The sequence below is a fragment of the Astatotilapia calliptera genome, chromosome 9, assembly GCF_900246225.1.
Source record: "Astatotilapia calliptera chromosome 9, fAstCal1.2, whole genome shotgun sequence".
NCBI lineage: Eukaryota > Metazoa > Chordata > Actinopteri > Cichliformes > Cichlidae > Astatotilapia > Astatotilapia calliptera.
This window is the reverse complement of record NC_039310.1, coordinates 16,482,376-16,501,095: the sequence shown is the minus strand read 5'-3', so window position 1 is coordinate 16,501,095 and position 18,720 is coordinate 16,482,376. Positions and strand designations below refer to the sequence as shown.

The 18,720-nt window shown below is 43.3% G+C and overlaps 2 protein-coding genes across 9 annotated transcripts in view; one reads left to right on the top strand and one right to left on the bottom strand.

Annotated features, from left to right (window-relative positions):
• The window catches only part of sulf1 (sulfatase 1), an 80,469-nt gene extending 73,082 nt beyond the window's left edge, over window positions 1-7,387 (top strand). For 4 of the 6 annotated variants that reach the window (XM_026179494.1, XM_026179493.1, XM_026179491.1 and 1 more), the window contains 7 exons: window positions 20-116; window positions 212-306; window positions 502-573; window positions 1,330-1,502; window positions 1,691-1,833; window positions 2,151-2,274; window positions 5,395-7,387. In XM_026179494.1, the coding sequence (XP_026035279.1) occupies window positions 20-116; window positions 212-306; window positions 502-573; window positions 1,330-1,502; window positions 1,691-1,833; window positions 2,151-2,274; window positions 5,395-6,344 (1,654 nt within the window). In that variant the 3' untranslated portion in view covers window positions 6,345-7,387. Of the gene's footprint in view, window positions 1-19; window positions 117-211; window positions 307-501; window positions 574-1,329; window positions 1,503-1,690; window positions 1,834-2,150; window positions 2,275-3,729; window positions 3,764-5,394 lie in introns of all 6 variants that reach the window. The other 2 variants (XM_026179496.1, XM_026179495.1) reach the window with 2 other exon arrangements.
• Window positions 7,388-8,088: 701 nt separating this feature from the next.
• Window positions 8,089-18,720, bottom strand: part of slco5a1 (solute carrier organic anion transporter family member 5A1) — a 35,872-nt gene continuing 25,240 nt past the window's right edge. For all 3 annotated transcript variants that reach the window (XM_026179497.1, XM_026179498.1, XM_026179499.1), the window contains exons 6-10: window positions 16,631-16,829; window positions 12,229-12,388; window positions 11,573-11,814; window positions 11,408-11,472; window positions 8,089-10,560 (exon numbers count right to left, since the gene is read on the bottom strand). In XM_026179497.1, coding sequence (XP_026035282.1) covers window positions 10,103-10,560; window positions 11,408-11,472; window positions 11,573-11,814; window positions 12,229-12,388; window positions 16,631-16,829 — 1,124 coding nt within the window. In that variant the 3' untranslated portion in view covers window positions 8,089-10,102. The remainder of the gene's footprint in view (window positions 10,561-11,407; window positions 11,473-11,572; window positions 11,815-12,228; window positions 12,389-16,630; window positions 16,830-18,720) is intronic.

The following is an 18,720-nucleotide window of genomic DNA, read 5'->3' as shown; positions in this document are numbered from 1 at the left end:
GTTTTTGCATCTTTTTTAGGTGTTACATCCTCGTGAACGACAGCGTCCACTGCGAGAGAGAAATCTACCAGTCCCCCAGAGCGTGGAAGGATCATAAGAGCTATGTGGACCAGGAGGTGAGTGTATGAGGTTCAATATGAGGCTCTTGGACAGTTTTCTGGATATTTGTTTTTATCAAAGGTCATTGGTTGTATTGCTTATGTATTTCTAGATTGAAGCACTTCAAGAAAAAATGAAAAAACTGCGAGAAGTAAGAGGTCATCTGAAGAGGACACGGCCAGATGATTGTGACTGTGGAAAGAAGAGGTCAGTCACTTATAATTTCACTTTAAAAAATGCATTTATATCTCCAGTATTGTTGGAAAAGTTGATTTTAAAGCTTGTTTTAGGCCTTATTCCAAACCCTGCTGGATTACATGGATTAAAAAATAAACAACAACAAAAAACAAAACAAAAAAACAACTTTTCTTCCACGGTCCCTTTTCTGTTCATAAAAAACAGCTATTATAGCAAAGGACACAGAAACAAGGCAGAGAGATTGAAGAGCAGGAATGATCAACTCCATCCGTTTAAGTGAGTTTCTCTTCCCCTTTTAATTCTGAGTTTGCCCTGTTTAGTTTCAGCATTTTATCTTTCAGTTAACACTGACCATGAAATCTGCAACTGATTGAAAATGTGCAAATGGTGTGTGCTGTAATGCTCTTTAACCGTACATCTGCATGGTGGTCCCTGCACGAATCCATCACTAAAGCTCATCTTCATTTTCGGTTGCTTTGTAGATCACAGTTGAAACACTCCATCATGTACGTTTACTTTGGTGTGTTAATGATGTATGCGATCCTAAAATACACACAGGTTTCTAAAGAAGGCATGCCATCTATAAATGGTCCCTCAATAGACTTTAAATGACAAAGCAGATGTTGTCATTGTGTGTCTGGAAGTGATTGAGTTGCATGGAAAGACAGAATGATCCAGCAGAGAGGGAAATCAGTTAGTCCCTCAAACACAGTGATCGGCTTGCACCAGGAAACACTGGGAACCGATTATGCTTATGTAAAGCAGCTGTTTCTCGCAGTGCCTGCCGTGTGTTCGGGCTGGAGGAAGAGGGGACAGTGGCTAGAATGTCATTCCAGAGAAAATTGGAAATACTGTAGTAAGGCCTCAAACATGAAAGTAAACAGGCTGTCATAGCCTGGCATCAGTGAGGCCTTCTGGAAGTCCCCTTTGTATCCCCCCAATTACTGCGGTTACTTGCACCAGGGAGGGTAGGGGCTGATGTCATGTTTGCGTCACGCCTTTGTAATCCTCTCTCACGTTTCTGTCTGACAGAGAGGCTGCGCGGGACATAGACGGGAAGGCCCAGTTGTACAACGAGATCCGCAGGAGAAAGAAGGAAAGGAAGGAGAAGAAGCGCCAGAGGAATGGCGACGACTGCAGCCTTCCAGGCCTCACTTGCTTCACGCATAACAATGACCACTGGCAGACGGCTCCCTTCTGGACACGTGCGTTTATTAGCTTCAGTCTCCAAACATCAGCGAGATAATGATTGTTTGATCAGCGTTTAACATGATGTAGATCTGGTTGTCAAACATTCGTAAAATTTCCATTCATTTAATGAGTTTCACGTTTTCGCCTGAAATAATGGTCAGGATTAGGACTGACGGCAGCAGCTGTGTCATTTATTTCGTAGTGGGGGCATTCTGTGCGTGCACCAGCTCCAACAACAACACGTACTGGTGCCTGCGAACAATCAACGAGACCCACAACACGCTCTTCTGCGAATTCTCCACCGGCTTCCTGGAGTACTTTGACCTCAACAGTGACCCCTACCAGGTGGGTGAACATCTGTCTACAATCAGTCAGCTGTGCTCTCTCTCACTGCGTTTGTCTGCTTTGTCACTCTTAAACAATTTTCATTGGCTCCTGCGTTATAAAACTCATCTGTTAAAGAACAGGTGCTGTTAGTAATTTTGCAGGTATTTACATGGGAATATAACAAGAAGATATAACATCATGACAATAAAACAAGTGTCTGTGTGTGTGTGTGTGTGTGTGTGTGTGTGTGTGTGTGTGTGTGTGTGTGTGTGTGTGTGTGTGTGTGTGTGTGTGTGTGTGTGTGTGTGTGTGTGTGTGTGTGTGTGTGTTGGCAGCTTACCAACGCAGTATATGCAGTGGATCGAGAGGTGCTGAACACACTCCATGCCCAGCTCATGGAGATGAGGAGTTGTCAAGGATACAAACAGTGTAACCCTCGCCCTAAAGGCTTGGATACAGGTAAAAAAAAAAAAAAGAGTAATTAAAATAAAAGAATCTCCTTTCAGTCTGTTTGTTCCCCGTTTGAGTGAAGAACTGGGTTTAGTGGTGGTTGTGATGCCAATAAAGACAGAAACAGATTCTACACACAGAAGAAACAGACTGACTGAAGCGTGTAACAAGTGGTATCGTTAATATAACTCACAATCCGAGGGACGATGTGATAATATTTGTGTTCCAGTCTTCTGTGGTTTGAATCTGTCTCAGTCTCGGTCTTGTGTGTGTTTGTACATATCTGCATGGTGCATGTGTTTGGGGACGATCCACTCAGTTTGCTCAAATTTCAGGTGGAGGTCAAGTAATCATCACTGAGATATGCATTCCCTTTGTTTCCTGTGTTTTCTTCTCACATACCCACACACCTACACGTGCACTGTGACTTGTCTTTCAGCTCAGGATCTCCCACTCTACTGGAATATATTCTGAATTTATCAAAAAAAAAAAGAAAAATACAGGGCCAGGTTACAGTTGTGCATCGTGGCCAATCTTCCCCTTTGTGAGTCACCGAGTGTTAGGGATATTATTTGGAGGACTCTGTCATCACAGCAATTGAGGCTGTCGTTTTATTCGAGCCTGTCACGCATCAGTGCTATAGGCAGCCACAGTATATTTATTTATTTATTTTTATCACCGCCAATTGGTCCAAGGATCATTAAAAGAAGACATCCCAGTGATGGAGGCGGTTAATAAGTAATGTCAGTATGACCTAAGCCTGTAAAGTCTGAGCTATACAGCGTTTGTGTGTGGCATGAACTGGCTGCGTTGTTTATGTCCCGAGGATAAAACTTTCATGTCTGTAATTACCAGCTGGAGAGTGGAGCACTGGAGCGGCCAAAGCTGCTCTGAGAAACCTGATTGTGTTTCAGCGCTGGCATGCTGGTCTTGTCAAATCCGTGCCAGCACATGTCACAAAACAGCCGAAAATCTCTTACTTGCACTGGCTGCCCTTTCTCAGTTACGGTGCCAGCTCTGTGAACCAATGAAATTACTGTTGTGGTTCAATCAAGTGATGTTTTAGTTGGAAAATTAGATTATTAAAATTTTAACTGTGGGGTGAAATGGGTCCAGCAGAATCTATTTGTGATGTGTGACTTAACCCTCAGCAATCACCTGACTGGATAACCTCGTATCCTTTTTGCTTTTGAAGGGGATAACCTGTAAAGTGAGTGCCTAATCAGACCACTTAACTCTGAATCTCCTCATCTCTAAACCCAGCCCAGTCATAAGACCTTTCAGACTTTTTCCTCCATTGTCTCCTCATTCCTCCTCCTCCTCCTAATCATCCAATGATTGCGTTTCTCCATAGCATATAGGAGCGGTGCATGAAGACGTCTTCAGTGTGAATGATCTGTTTGTTTCCCTCCCACACCTCCTTGAATCAAAACATTAACAATCGACTGCTTTTATTTTTATCAGGAGGTAAAGATGGAGGAAGCTTTGAGCCACACAGGTATTCTCCAAGTTTTTGTTTCTCTTCAGTGGCTTTTTTTTTTTTCTCCTCCCTTTAACACCTGCATGGGCCCAACTGCCTCATTCCCATTAATCCGTCATACACGGAGTGCTGACGCTTCATCTGTGGCTGCATGCTGGGAATGCGCTAACAAAGCATAACAGATATTTTGTTTGTTTGTTTCATCCTGCGCACACAGTCTGTCTTTATATTTGCTCACTGTGGATTGTCGATTTGCAGCAGCTAAGATGCTCTCTGCCACATGTTTTCACAGCAATGCTCAAGATGAAACATTTCTATCTATATTGATCATTTTAGTATCTTTTTATAGGATAGCATGGCTGTTTAAATAGAATAATCCCAAGTCTTAATAATGGATATTTCTTTACTTGAGGCCAAGCATCAAGTGCATGTAAATGACAATGCATGATACCGCATCATCCCCATAATGCATCACTACCTGACATTAAAGGAATAGTTTGACATTTTTGGGAGATAAGCTTATATACAGCCCTGAATGGTGTGTACCTGCCAGGCATGAAGAATAGAAAGAGACTTCCAGGAATCTCCTCTCATCAACTCAATATATGTCTCGTTTGTTTGATCCTCACAAAAGCAAAGGGTAAAAACAGACAGAGGAGTATCCATCTCCTCATCTTACTTAGGCAAAAAATAAAGTTGCCCAAAACTTGAAACTATTCCTTTAACACTCGACATTTCATGCCATGCCAGCCACAGTCATTCCATTTTGTCCCGGTGTAACGCGACATTCAGGATAGCTCTTCATATCTACTCATGGCCATTAGCTAGCAGTAGAATGGACACTTGAGTTGCCGTGACCTCTCTGTCCAGGCACTGACCTCTGCACTTTTGACCTCTGTTTCTGGCACCTGCTTACCAGGCGGCAGCAGCATCGAAAATGGTCAAAGAGGAGAACAAGCCTCTCCTTCCTGTGAGTCCCTAAAAACCCGATGTCAGACAATCTCCATTTTCCTAGCTGCAAATAGTCCTGAAGAGAGCCGATTCCACGAGGACGGTCAACCAAAAGCGGCTCTGACGCTTCTTTTCTTGCACTTATCAAACTGAGACAAACTCTTGATTTTGGCTTTTGCTGCTACTTTTGTTTCTTCGTAGCATTTTGAATTCCTTTCTCATTTTTCCTGGGAATTACCGAGCACTTTCTCTTACTTTGCTTCATGAGTTTCATCTTTTGTTTGTTGACCATCTTTTTGTTTCCTCTGCCATTACATTCTTTTATTCCAGGTTGCCTGACTTTGCATTTCAGTTGAGCCCAGGCCCTTCATTAACTATATCATTACATATTACTTGTTAGTATATTATAATGGATCATTGAATATTTTTGTTTTTCCTCAGACTTTTTTTTATTTATTCTGAATTAGCAAAAAGCCAGCATGTGTTTGCACTACTCATGGCTTGAGCTCAGGGTGAATACTGTGTTTTTCTAATGCTACTTCTGAAGCGTGTGTGTGTTGCTTGAGGCCTCAGACTCCTATACGTTGGCTGCTTTGGTGAGAGTTGGGAGCTGAGCGTGACTGCATGCCGACTGAGTGAACCTGAAAAGAGCTCCCCGTATTTTTCTGCTCCTCACAGTCTCTCTCTTTCTTTGACAGCACACAGCCAATATGGGAAGGACAACAAGGTTAAGCTACCCAACTTGACAGATGAGGAGGTGAACTGGCAGGGACTGGAGGATTTGTATAGCATAAACGAAAGCCTGTATGAATGTAGGCCTGACTACAGCCCCAGCCCAGAGAATTGGGACAACTTCCAGAAGGATGTAGATAAAATGTTTGCACTGCGACACGTTTTTAACAACCAAACCCATAAGCTTGACGACTCCACCCTGCCAGAGCTGGGCTCCGGGGCCGGGGGTGGAGGGCTTGAAGTGGGCAGTGGAGAAGAGCTGGCTTCTGCCAGTGACGTCTGGCCGGGCTTAGTCACAGAGACTCGCCTCACCACCCCCATCCCCAGCAAAATACCATCGGCACGACCCACACCCAGGCCCACATTGGAACAGAAACTGGAGCCTGCTGTCAACGACCTTCCCGAGAGGCTTGTAAGCGGACCTGAGACGTCCGTTATGTCAAAATCAGCAGTGATATCATCACCAGGTCTGAGTAGAGGCAGGGATGTCCTCCACAGCGATACGTGGGCGCAGCTGCTTGAGGAGATTGAAGGCGAAACGTTTAGCGGGAATGGGCTGACAGAACTCGAAACGCGACACGATGATCTCTTGCGTACTCACAACAGCCTGCGAGCCCAGCTAGAACTCGGCCCCGGTCACCGAAAGACCATCAGCCCGCAGGGTCTTAGTCATAACCTGGACCCTGAAGAGGAGGATGATATTTTCCACGCCCAAGGCTTTCTCCCTTTTGTCTCGCAGACTCTGAGGCCTAAGGTCCAAGCTGGCACCACAGGGAGCCCTCCCACCACCACCATCCCCACCACACAGACTAGCACACAGAGTGTCAGGGTGGTGCTGCCTCAGTCAGCTCTGCCCATCACCTTGGACTACGAGGCCAGCGGCTCTCTGCCTCAACCCTCCAGTCAGACCCTCTGAGGCAGACTCACGCTCTGGCCAGCCAGCCAATAAACTTCCGGTCACCATAAAGACACGGTGACTAAGGAGTGCTAGCCAAGAGCGAAGCAAAAAGAATAATGCCACCTCAGTCAGTCAGAGTTGTATAATGAGTATTAAAGTTATTGTTTATTTTTTTACTGTTGCCTACAATTATTAGTAAACAGTGTTATGTTTCTTTTTCCTCAAAAAAAAAAAAAAAAAATATATATATATATATTTTTTTTTTTTAGAAAAAAAGCCTTAATGCAGCTAAACTTAAGTGTTGGAATTAAAAATGCTGAATTCCACATGGATAACAACACCATTGATGTTTTTAATATGTTTTTATGAAAAACGGTGTGAGTGGTTAAACCATCTCTAAATGGGTGATTAGCATCGAGTTAGTTACGCTCCATTCATCAGTTTATCCTAGTCCTGCCCAGTCGCAGCAAACTCTCATCACAATCCACAAGCACTTTTAAACAGCCCTCCCCACCCCAAAAAATAACGACCCTGGTCCTCCACTGCCTGTCTGCTGTGAACTCAGATTTTATGAAATAATTTTAAAAAGGTTACAGAATCAACATAACTTTGTTTTGCTTTCAGACAATCACGGCACAGTTTAACAGTCAGCTACGAGGCGCGTGAAACACGACACCTGCTCACGTTTGTTTTGGGGTTTGTTTGTTTTTTTAAATAAAGATTTTCTTCACTGATCACAAGAAAAGCGCTCGCGTGGTAGAACGTCTTCCTCGTGTGGTTCTGTAACTTTGTAAAGAAACGTCACCGTACGACAGAGAATGGTGCTGCACATGGCCAGTTCATTTCAAGGTGGTTACATTATGACACACTGTTACAGGTTTGTCCATGTCAGTAAAAGCCTAAAAGGTTCTCCAAGGGCAACGTTTCACATCTATCTTGGAAACTGGTTTCACGAAGCTCCTTTTTCTTTGCAGCATTAGCTGTGTGTGTAGAAATTATGGAACAACTCTGGTTTCGGGAAAGCCACGACGCTGTTAAGAAATAAAACCTTTCACCCTCAAGTCTCCGTGTGTAATGATTCAAGCAAGTTCATTTTCTTTATTTATTGATTTTTTTTAATTTTATTTGAATGACAAATATCAAGTATTCAAGGCATTTGTAAATCAAGTGTTCACAAACAGTAATTAGACTTTTGCTCCTGAGGAACACAAAGCAATAAAAGCTCAACTTGGAGAGTACAGGAAACTCACTTTCAGTGTAAATACTGAAGAAAAGAAAAAAGAAAGAAAGCAAATCTTGCAGTCAACACAAAGTCATCTGTGCCAGTAGCAATCCAGACATTTGAACAGCAGGACACTGAAATCCAAGTGTGTGTACAGTACAGCAAAGTCAGAAATCGCCGCCTTGGTGCGGCATTGCCGGATGATTCTCTAGCCTTCCCTGCAAGGAGAGCAGTTTGCTTCACCTCAAAGAGATGTTTTCATGCTTTAATAAAAATAAAAATCGAATTTTAAGAACACAGAAGGCCTTGGGCTAAGTAATATTTTGGAAATGTTACTGTTCTGCCTTGCAGTGAACATATTCCTAAGGTATTTTTGCACAGGTTTTAAGGATCAGAACAGAGTTTCATGAGCAGCAATCACAGTAAGTGAGCAGATGATTCGTAATCCTACGTTGCTAGTCCTCTTTAGAGTGCGTGATGAATACGACCCAGGGGAGGAAGAGCAGAGAATCATAATATAGGAGGACATTCTGGGAAGCATAGTTTCAACATTTTAATTTATTATGTTCAGTTGATGGATAACAGTTCAATAATCCCAACCTTTCCCCTTTGTGATGTAAAATGAACCTTCCCGTGTGAATAATACTGTTCAACCACTTTTTTTTTTTTCATTTTTCTAGCTTTAAGAATTTTTTTTTTTTACCTTTTTAACTACAACATCATGGATTAGTTTATAAATATGCTTCTAACTACACGTGAGCTCTATAATATGATTCATTTGCTTTAATATTTACACAATGATGACTTATGAATATTTCATTTGAAGTCACGGTAACACTAAAAATTAATCTTTGATCTACCTATGATAATCTTTAAGTGGCAGGGCTGTTAACTCATACCAATCAGAATATAAAATACTGTTACTTTTATTAGACTTATGTATCCCCTTGCACGTGGAGAAAAAAATACTTCTAAAAATGTGGTTTAAAAAAGTCTCACATTTGAGTTTTTCAATGCACTTTTATATATTTCTAACATCAGAACACAACAAGGCTTCAATGCTCCTGATTAGAGGAAGTTAAGTTATAATTTACTTAAACAACACAAGCCCAGTGTTACGGGAAACTCAGCAGACTTTGCCAGAAAAAATTTAAACATCTGACTTAAATAAATAAATAAATATCCAAGACAGCAGGTCATCTGTTCTCTCGATTATAACCTTTGGGGGTCTGAAGCAATTAATCCAGAGCAGTGATTAACTTAGAAACCCATAATTTCATAGTACAGTAGGTCTGACAAACAGCAACATTCACTGGCCTTCACGCGCCATCATTCTGTGTCCACTAGATGGCCCCAAACGCCCAATAAGTGACATAAGGGGTCAAGCTTGCTGCACTGCTACTTTTATATTCTAAAATACTACTATGTACATCTGATGATCAGTAGTATGGAGACGCCTTTACAATACAAAGCCAAAATTACACGTGTTCATCTGCAGGTTCATTCCATACAAATCATTTTACTCTGAAGACGACGCTTTTAAAAAGGGGTTAAAGTAAACGGGGGTTTTGCCACTTTAAAAATAAATCCTACTGTCACATCTTTGGGACATTCAGTAACTTCAGCACATGGTAAGAGATAATGTACCGTTCTTATTTCCTTTCTTCTTTTTGCCGCCTGACAAATAACATTTTAATAACACCACTTGCTATGAAATATCGTTTTCTTGCCTATAGTCATTCTACACTGTACCAACTGGTCTTTGCCTGCTTTGAGCTACATGGTTAACTTGCAGACGATCATCTGTGACGACCAATAAGTGCTGTCGCCCAGCTGAAGAAGAAATGACTGGCTTTTTAGTAGCTAGCGTTTACCCTGGTAGCTAGCCTTTTATACTGGACTGGCCGAGGCAGCCTGAGAGGCACTGTTAAGAAAAAAAAATGAAGGAGGTGAAAGGATTAGAAAGCAGTCCCACTGAAGATGTGGACAACACCAGACGAGAGAACAGGTGCAAAAGGTTCAAATGCACAAGAGTATGCTTAACCTGCAAGTGAAAATGGGATTATCAAAGAATGGACAACAGTGTGGTGGTATGGGTGGAGCAGAGGAGGTACAGATGTGGAATACAGAGGGAGCTGTACAGTACTGAGAAGGGAGGAGCTGTACACAGGAGCTTGCATAGTACAGGTTGTGCTTTAGACGCTGTGTTGATGATGATTCATCTGACTGTACATAATGATAATGCCCTGCCCTTTAACAGTAGCACCATGAGATGTCTTTATAGCGTCCAAACCTGGAGGTCTGACCTTCTGTGTGGATGCCGTGTGGCTGCAGCTGATGATATGCTCTTGAGTGAAAGAACATCTTTCGCTCTCCTGTCATCGTAAAGGACGAGCAGCCCTTTAGGTGTGGTGGGCGCACTTGTGTCTCTGCCTGTCTGTCCTACAGCAGCGGCGGACCCCCCGCTTGGCGTCTGACTGGTGTGGTGAGCAGACGCCGTGTCGTGCAAATGCACAGACAGGAAGGCACGTGTCACTATGAAACCGGCGCACTCTCAGACATGGGCAGAGCCTCGGTGGTGATGTGGCAGCAAGATGGGGGGAGTTATTGCTTTGAGGGCGTTGCCTGGGCAGCTGAGGCTGCTGTGGCCGCGGTTAAGCAGGAGGGCGGCTGGCGGCTCGGGTCGAGGCGGGATGAACACGGGGCAGGAACGGGTGCGCGCGTGGCTCTTCTGGCCTCCGGCGTGGCATACGAGCTCGCTGACGGTACCCAGTGGAGGCAGGTGCTGACGCCAGCGCTCAGCTCGCGCCTCCTTGTGCTTGATTGAGTACCAGGTGAGGAAGATGAAGACGAAGCCAACGAACTTCAGGCTGGCAGCCAGGCCGAAGTAGACAAAGCGGAACGAGGTCACGTCGTACTCCCAGCAGGAGCCGTGCACGCCGCAGTCCTGCTGCCATAGCATGCAGGTGGTGTCGATCACAGCACCGAAGTAAATGGGCGTCGGTATGTAGGCTGGAGGGAGAGAGAAGCTGTAGTTAATTACTTTAATTTCAGCCAACTGAATATAAACTATACAGTGGGTTGAGGCTGACATAACAATATTTAATTGAACTGAATTAATTTAACTCAAATTAAACTTTCTTGCTAATAAACTTAATTTCACAGAATTCAAATACATCCTAATACATACAGCACAGTAGTAACAGTAACTGCACTGCAGTACCATTTCTCTACCACTTGGTGGCAATGTTTGTCTTTATGCCGATCAGAAGCGCCGCTAACTTCAGTAACATTGTATAGGTGTATATAATGAAACTCATTATTAGATTGTGTTAACTCTATAATCATACACACACAGGGCTCCGCTGTGCATCCTTGCACACATTTTGCAACTTTGTGACAACTTTATGTTCACACAGCAAGGCCAGGCTGATTGGATTCCACGCAAGGGTAGTGTTTACTCAGCCCGAGCACTTTTCTACACCTGTCTGCTCAAAAGTTCACAGAGGTGTGTTACAAGCTGGCATATCCCTGCTCTCTGTGGCGTTAGTGAGGACGAACAAGACAATAAAAGCTGGAGAAAAGTGGACTATGGAGAAGCTGTGAAAACATCAGATGACAGATTTGCTTGGCTACATGCTTGACGACACATCTTCAGCTGCTCAGAAAGCTGTTTGCTGTCTTAGTGAACAAAATAATAACAAATACTCACTTTTCACTAAATTAAAGCGTTTGCACTTCCTGTATGGGCAAAGTAGATTCAATGGGCAGCAATGATAAGAGATTCATCCAAACTAACAAGTTGGTAAAGCATACCGAGGACAGTTTTTCTATGTGGTGTAAATAATGAGAAACATACCAAGAGTTCGGAGTAAGACAAACTGCATCCCAAGAGCAAAAGGCCTCTCTTGTTCATCGACGGACCTGGGTAAAGGGAAACCACATTAGAATGAAAAACTGAGAACCCTTCAACAAAGGTTGTTAGATGTTCTCTGGCAAAACCTGGCAGGACAGCCTCCCTTACCTGAGTGTGACGATGATAGCGGAGGGCTGGGCACAGGCAGTGATGAGGGTGACAATGAAGAGGAAGATCAGGAAAGGGATGAGTGTGTTGCAGGTGCGATCACACTTCCCTGACATTGCGTAGCCGTTCTCGTTCAAGTACGTTTTAACAATGACGAGCTGGAGCTGGTTGACCTGGCTGCCGGAGGACGGGGTGATGACCTGCCTGCTCTGCACGCAGCCACAGTCGGTGTAGTTCCTGATCTGTGGGAGAAAACAACAATGAGAAATTGCAATTAAACTGAGTTAAATCAGAACAAAGCTCCTTAAAACAGACGTTTAGATTCACATACAGACTGGATGGCACCACCAACACGGTGCAATCAGTGATCTAGGCAAAGAATCCAAACATTTTCTTTCCTTGTGTTGTTATAACTTCCTCTGGGACATTGTTGTACGCTAATTTCCTCTATTTGCAGGGCTACAAGAAGAGAATGCACAGAAAACAGGTCTTTGTGTATCCATTATGATTTGTGTATCCTCTGGCAAACTCCTCGGATTTCTTTTTCCACTCATAATTCTCCGATTTATTTGACGCTTGTGCAATTATGTGACACAAACACAAAAGGAACTATGAGTGCAGCAAGTACGCAATCGCCCCCTCTATTGTGCACTCACCCCAGTGCTGTCGTTGCCGACGGTGCTGCATCCAGCCAGACAGGGGTTGAAGTAGGTTATGCCGTCAGAGCCGCAGACTGGAGCGTACTCGTGGATCCTGCAGCCGCAGTTCACGTTGCAGCTGCCCGTCAGGTTCCTGTGGGTCATCGTCAGAGTCGGGCTGCAGAGGAAAAGCGCAGACGCTAAGAACAAAAACACTGTCGCCTCACAGCAAGAAAGTCCCTGGTTTGAACCTCCTCATCGTCAGTGTGGAGTTTGCATTTCCTCCACGCAGTCCAAAGAGATGGATGTTAGACTAACTTTAGTTTTAAACTGGTTGTAGGTGTGAATGTGAGAGAATGCGTGTCAACCGATTGCGGCAGATGGCTGCCCCTCCAGAGGTTTTTTCCCTTGCCACTGTCACCAAATGCTTGCACGTTGGGGTTTTATGGGGCCAATCACAGCTTTGGCTGGTTCCAGCCCAGTAAGAGACCTCAGGTTAGATATATGTTTATAAAATAAAAATCAGTGGGTGGAAGATGCACCAATAGCAGAGCACGGTATTTTAAAAAGTGAATTTTTAATCATCATAAAGCCATTTTTTTTCCATTTAATTCAGTAATGTTATTTGTTTATTTTGCCCTCTGGCCTGACTCGGCGCTTATTTCTACCTCATATTTTCCAGCCGATTCAATTTTTCCAACTATATCAGTTAATGCTAAAATGCACCAAAGTCTTTTTTTTTTTTATATACCCCACCCCTCATTTTTAATTTAGCAATGCACACGAGCGCTGTGTTAGCAAGAGCTGGAGGCAAGGGGAATTGGCCATTCAATTTGCAGGAGAATTTAATAATTTCTTAAGCATTAATTTGTCCAGGTTAGCGTGAGTGCAATCTCTTTTTGCAAGCGTGAGCCCGCGGGAGGATCAGCACGTCACTTAGCTCCGGGAAAATTGAAAACAAATTTATGGCCCTATATGCAGCATTTTAAACCACATTCCCTGCTGCAAAGACAATTAAACTTGTCCCACTCTCCCTCTCAGCATGCCATAAAGTTTTGTTTCAAGGGTGGAGAAAAAAGGGGGGAAAAAGCATCAAAAAGCAATTAAAAAACTGAAATAGTTTCTGTGTGGAGCTGTATATTCAACAAAGAAAAAGTATTATTGAGGAGGCTGCTGATCTTCCTGACAATCTTTACAGTTGTCTCTATATATAATCCGCCTTCTGATTAACTTTGATCTAGCCGTGTGGAATGTGTGATGATAGAATGACAGAAACGAGGGGGGATGAGGAAGTGACACCTCCACTGGCTCTTTAGGCAGTGTGGGAACAGTCGCTCTAAGCCAGACAGGACTTTGGCTTCATCTAAGCCGGGAGCAGTGAAGCGAGCCCTGGGTTTTCTCTGGGAAGCTTCACTCTGAGCCCTGCGGAACAGATGGGGACAGGCCCTAACAACACAGCGGTCAGGAGTGACGCTCGCAAGCACACACAGCCAACACTGGTGGGGCCTCTCTCTCTGATTATTTTTGACATGCCGTGTAATGGTAGGTTACTCTCATTGCCAGTAATTTTTTTCATTACGTAAAATCTGCCAAACAGGGGAAAAAAATAAAAAACTCTTAAATCACTGGACCATCATTTTTCACAGGACCGGAAAGTCCAGGCTCATCTTTATTAGCTGTCACTGGAACGACACATTTGGGCTCGCCCTGACATAACAGTGTCACATTCCAGACTCTGTGTGTGTGCATACATTTTTTTTTTTAAGAAAAGGCATTTAAGGCTCATGGAGTTGCAGTCTTGCAGCACTGATTGCACATGTCCCTTTCTAGACCAAACCCCGGCCTTTAATGAACCCTGCAAATTTTGCATCACTGTGCCCAGGCAACGCTGCATGAAAAACCCAAGCACAGAGCGACGAGAGTGAGTGGTTTAATCGGCTTTGACGCTGGCAGACAATGACCAGAAAAAAAAAGAAAAAAAAAAGGACAACAACCAAACCTGTGATGTCGGGAGGTTTATCAGAAACAAAGGTCTTGTGGGAAGATGCTGTAGCTTTCAATTAAGAAAACCAGCCCAACACATTATCACATTACACTTTAGCAGACATTTAAGAACATTACATAACTCGACATGCCTCCTGGCTTTGTCCTTTTTTTGTCAGTCTGTCAGCAGGGGGAGAGCCGCGTCTAGACTAGCGTAAGAGTACAGACACAAAGGGCAGCTTGGGTTAAATATTTCCCGTGTGGGTGTTACCTGTGACTAGAGACCACCGCTGCTCGTAATGAGGAGGCCCGCTGGCTCACACAGTCTTGTTGACCCCTCTACAAACATGGGCTCAGACAAAAACTACAGTTACAATGAGTCAGCTCCAGGACTTTAAAGCACAGGGGCTTACTGGCAGTGTAGTAAATAGTCCCCTTAATTAACTTAGTTATGCGAAAAGCACATTTCACATAGGTTAAGCACTGTTAAGTGTATTTAGTGGGATACACATGGATACAAACTAGAGGTGGAAATCACCAGATATTATACGATACGATATTATCACAATAACTTACTTAAGGTACAATATTATGCTAAATATTGCGATATTACTTTTTTATTTTAAACTGAAAGTGATGTCTTCGAAGTTAACCTAACCCTAACCCTGTCATAAATGTTGCCATAAGACAGCGTCAATCTGATATCAGTCTGTAATTGAATGGGGTCAAGTTGGCAATTACATACAATCTGTTCTTAGTAAACTTGTGTGACAGAGCCATTAGCTTGCTGTGAATTATGAGGTCAACTCAAGTGCGTCCACTCTTGGATGGTTTTTCGGTTGAGCCTAATTAATGTAAGTTTTCTTGGCTAATAAAATGTTTGGTGTATTCACAACACTTCAGTTGTTCCATTAATTTTTCTTACAGAGCTCCTGTGTTGTTCTGTGGTGAGAGGGGAACCTTCTGGAACAGGGATGGGAAACTACAGGCCTCAAGGGCCAGTGTCCTGCAGGTTTTCAATATTATCCTGGGTCAACAGGGTGGAAAACCTACTCTGGGTTTTGCAAAAGGCACCTGAAGGATTCTCAGACCACGAGAAACTAAATCCTCTGGTCTAGTGAAACAAAGATTGAACCTTTTGGCCTGAATGCCGATTGTTGCTACTGGAGGAAACCAGGTTCTGTTCATCACCTTATTATTAACCTCTTAATTTCTCTTTGCTATTTGGGCTGATTGGGACCAGATGAGTGTAAAAACAAAGAATTACCTGATTTTTTATTTTTACCTGATTTTTGTTTCTGAGAAAAATGAGATCCACATATGAGGACATTCATTTTGAATTTCGACAGAACAATGGCAGTACAATGTCCTCGTAAGTGGATATCAGGCCCTTGTAGAGCAAAAGTTTGTATTTTGGTCTAAATAACCCAAAATGTGATGTTCACATATGTGGACGCCAGGTCCTAGGAGGTTAAATGATATCACCCAATACCATCCCTACAGTGAAGCACGGTGGTGGCAGCATCATGCTGCTTTGTCAGCAGCAGGAACTGGGAGGCTAGTCAGGGTTTAGGGAAAGATGAATACAAATGTAGAGAGACATCATTCAGTGTGCTTCAGGCTTTGGGACCACTCTGAAAATGTCCTTGAGTGTTCCAGCCAGAGCCCAAACTTGAACCTAATACATTTTGGAATAAAGCTGTAAATCTAACAAAATGTGCAATAAGTGAAGTGCTGTGAATACTTGTCATGTTCACTGCATTTGTATTATTTATCCCTGTATGCTTGCACACGTAACATCTGAGAATGCTAGCAGCAAACAGTAGGAGGAGAGGAGGAAATTATTACAGTAGATTTGCAATGTTTGTAGTCAGTTTGCAGGGTCTTTTGCATCATCCAGGGTCGCCGTGTGGATGGTACCGCCCGTCTGTGCGAGCGGGCTCATAGCTGAGTGTGCCAGCAGACCACTCCATATTTCTGCCCCCGCGGCTGACACGTCACATGACTGTTTGTTAACTCAGCAGCAGGCTGCTGATGTGCTGTCGAGCCGCAGCAGCTTCAGAAATAGAGGTGGCAAAGCGAGTCACTTCAGCAGATGCCAGTGTTGCTAATTAATCATTCACACTCCCAACACCACAACACATGAGGAAGATGGGAGCGCTGACAGCCCACACCCTTTCTCAGATACATCTTATACACAGTCTAGTCTGAGCATTCTGGCTTTGCAATGGCTCATTTTAAATGATTAATTTTGTTTTTAGAGTCACGCTTGCAAAGCAAAAAATCAAGACTTCGATCAGACTGGGAAAAAAACTGTCTAGTGTGTCTATTTTACAACTAATGAAACCTCTTAAATGATGTTTAGATATTATTTTGAATGAAAAGCAATGTTAGGTTTACAATTCCTTTCCAATAACTTCTGTTTATCTGTCCTTACCCAGTGGTGTAGGGTATGTTGATGCCTCCTAGATTAATGCTCTCGCAGCCCACTATGAAGAGAGTGGAAAAGCACAGAAGAGACACCCCACTGCAGATCATGGCCAGCTTGGCCGACTCTCTTGCGCCGAGCTTCAACTTCTTGATGATGTAGCCCCCCAGCACGATGCCCACCCCGGCACTGGGTACGATGATCACACCTGAGAAAGTAATCGGTGAGATGGAGAGGTGTTGCAAGCAGATAAAACGTGCCATGGAAAAATGATAACACTGGATGAATTGGTGTACACATCTGAGGCACAGCTTTCTAATCAGGCACACCGACACGAATGCCAAGCGAGCTCGTTATGCGTTTATATGACAGAGTTTGTGAGTTTTGTCAGAAATTGTTGCTCAAGGTCACCCCGCCCGTTTAATCAAGAATAAATTACTTTATCGAAAGCAAGAGACCAGACTAGGTTTGCTCCATCAATGTGACAAGGCCACGCTGTGGGTTAGCTGTGAGTCATTTCAGGCTGCAGCACGTGCTCTCAGTCCACCACAGCCAGTCAGACTGACAGCGAGAAGAGAGGCAACCCTGGCCTCTAGCAAAACAGGCCGAGTGGCAAGTGTCCTCATGCTGGGGTCGAGGATCAGGGTGGGTGCACATGGCAGCCCACGAGCCCGGCCGCACATGCTCACAGCCGGGTAATGAGCAAGACCGGGTCAGTCAGCGGAGGCGGAGGGCCGTCAAAGACAGGATTAGCAGAGAAATGATAAGAGTACACATAAATGTCATGTGGCTTCTCACCGTATCCATGGTATTTGTGTGTGTGTGTGTGTGTTAAAAGCAGAGCTCAAGAGGAAAAAACAGAAGAGAGGACAAAAGACAAAGTATCCTTGAGCATGCTCAGGGAGAACTAGGCAGAATACAGGTGTTTAAAATTATCCTATAAGTGCATGTTTCTATGCTTAAACCATGCACTTTGTGAGACATTAAACATGTACACATGGGGGGAAAAAGGCTCTTTACACATATTCTTTCCGCATTAACAGTTATTAACATGAGAGGTTACGTGTGTGTCACTATATGCAAGAGGTGCTTTAAGAACCTAAGAAGAACTATAAGGAACACAAAGGGAAACTAAAGTGACAAATAGTCAAAAAACAGAAAGCAAAGCAGCAGAAGAGGGGGAGGCTACAGCTGAGAGGGGCGTGTGTGATGTTACAGCTCTATCTCTGCAGCAACATCTAATGAACATGTAGCTGTGGCAGCTCTGTAACCAGGCATGATGCTGATCCAACAAGGTGGTAATTAATGTGATTTCAAGTTATTTCTATTTGATGTCTGTGAGACTATATTGCTATTCATTAAATGCAGTGCTAGCTCACTTTAGTTACACTAAGCCGAGTCATGTTTATTTATATACAGTACTGTGCAAAAGTCTTGAGTCGCCCCTCATTTCTTTCTTGCTTCCCAGCAGCCAGACTTTCTTGGATTTTTTTTTTTTAAAAGTGATCTTTTTGATTTTTTCTTCTTTTTTAAACATCAGCCTTGCAGCGTGCACATTTTACAAGTGCTCTTCAAAAAAGCACAACTCCATTACTGTTTGTGCTAGAGAAAAACCATTCAAAGGTTCCTGAAAGATGAGATTATTTTGTATTTTACAGCCACAATAGTTCTCCAGGCTATCTGGAGGTCTTTCAAAGTTTTGTGTTTGTTAACCCACTTAACACTGACCTATGAATCACTGAAGCAAACTTAACAAAAAAAACAATTTTAAATTGTACCTTTAGGCAGTTTGTTAGTAGCAGCCTGTTATAGAGACATATAATTTGCTTCCATTTCTTTCCTCGAATCTATGAAAAATGCCAAAGATATTGCAGCTTAAGAGACATAAAGGAGTATTTTTGCACAAACAATGTGATTCCAGAAGAGCTATTAGCAAAGAGATTTGGATATCTGGCATATAAATACCAAACCTACACCTACTAAGTTATAACCAACACTTCCTTTGCATCATATCTGAAATGTATTCGGTCAGTCCAGCTGACTATTTGAGGAAGCACTATGCTCCCATCAACGGGAGGCAGCTCTCCTCCTCGCCTCTA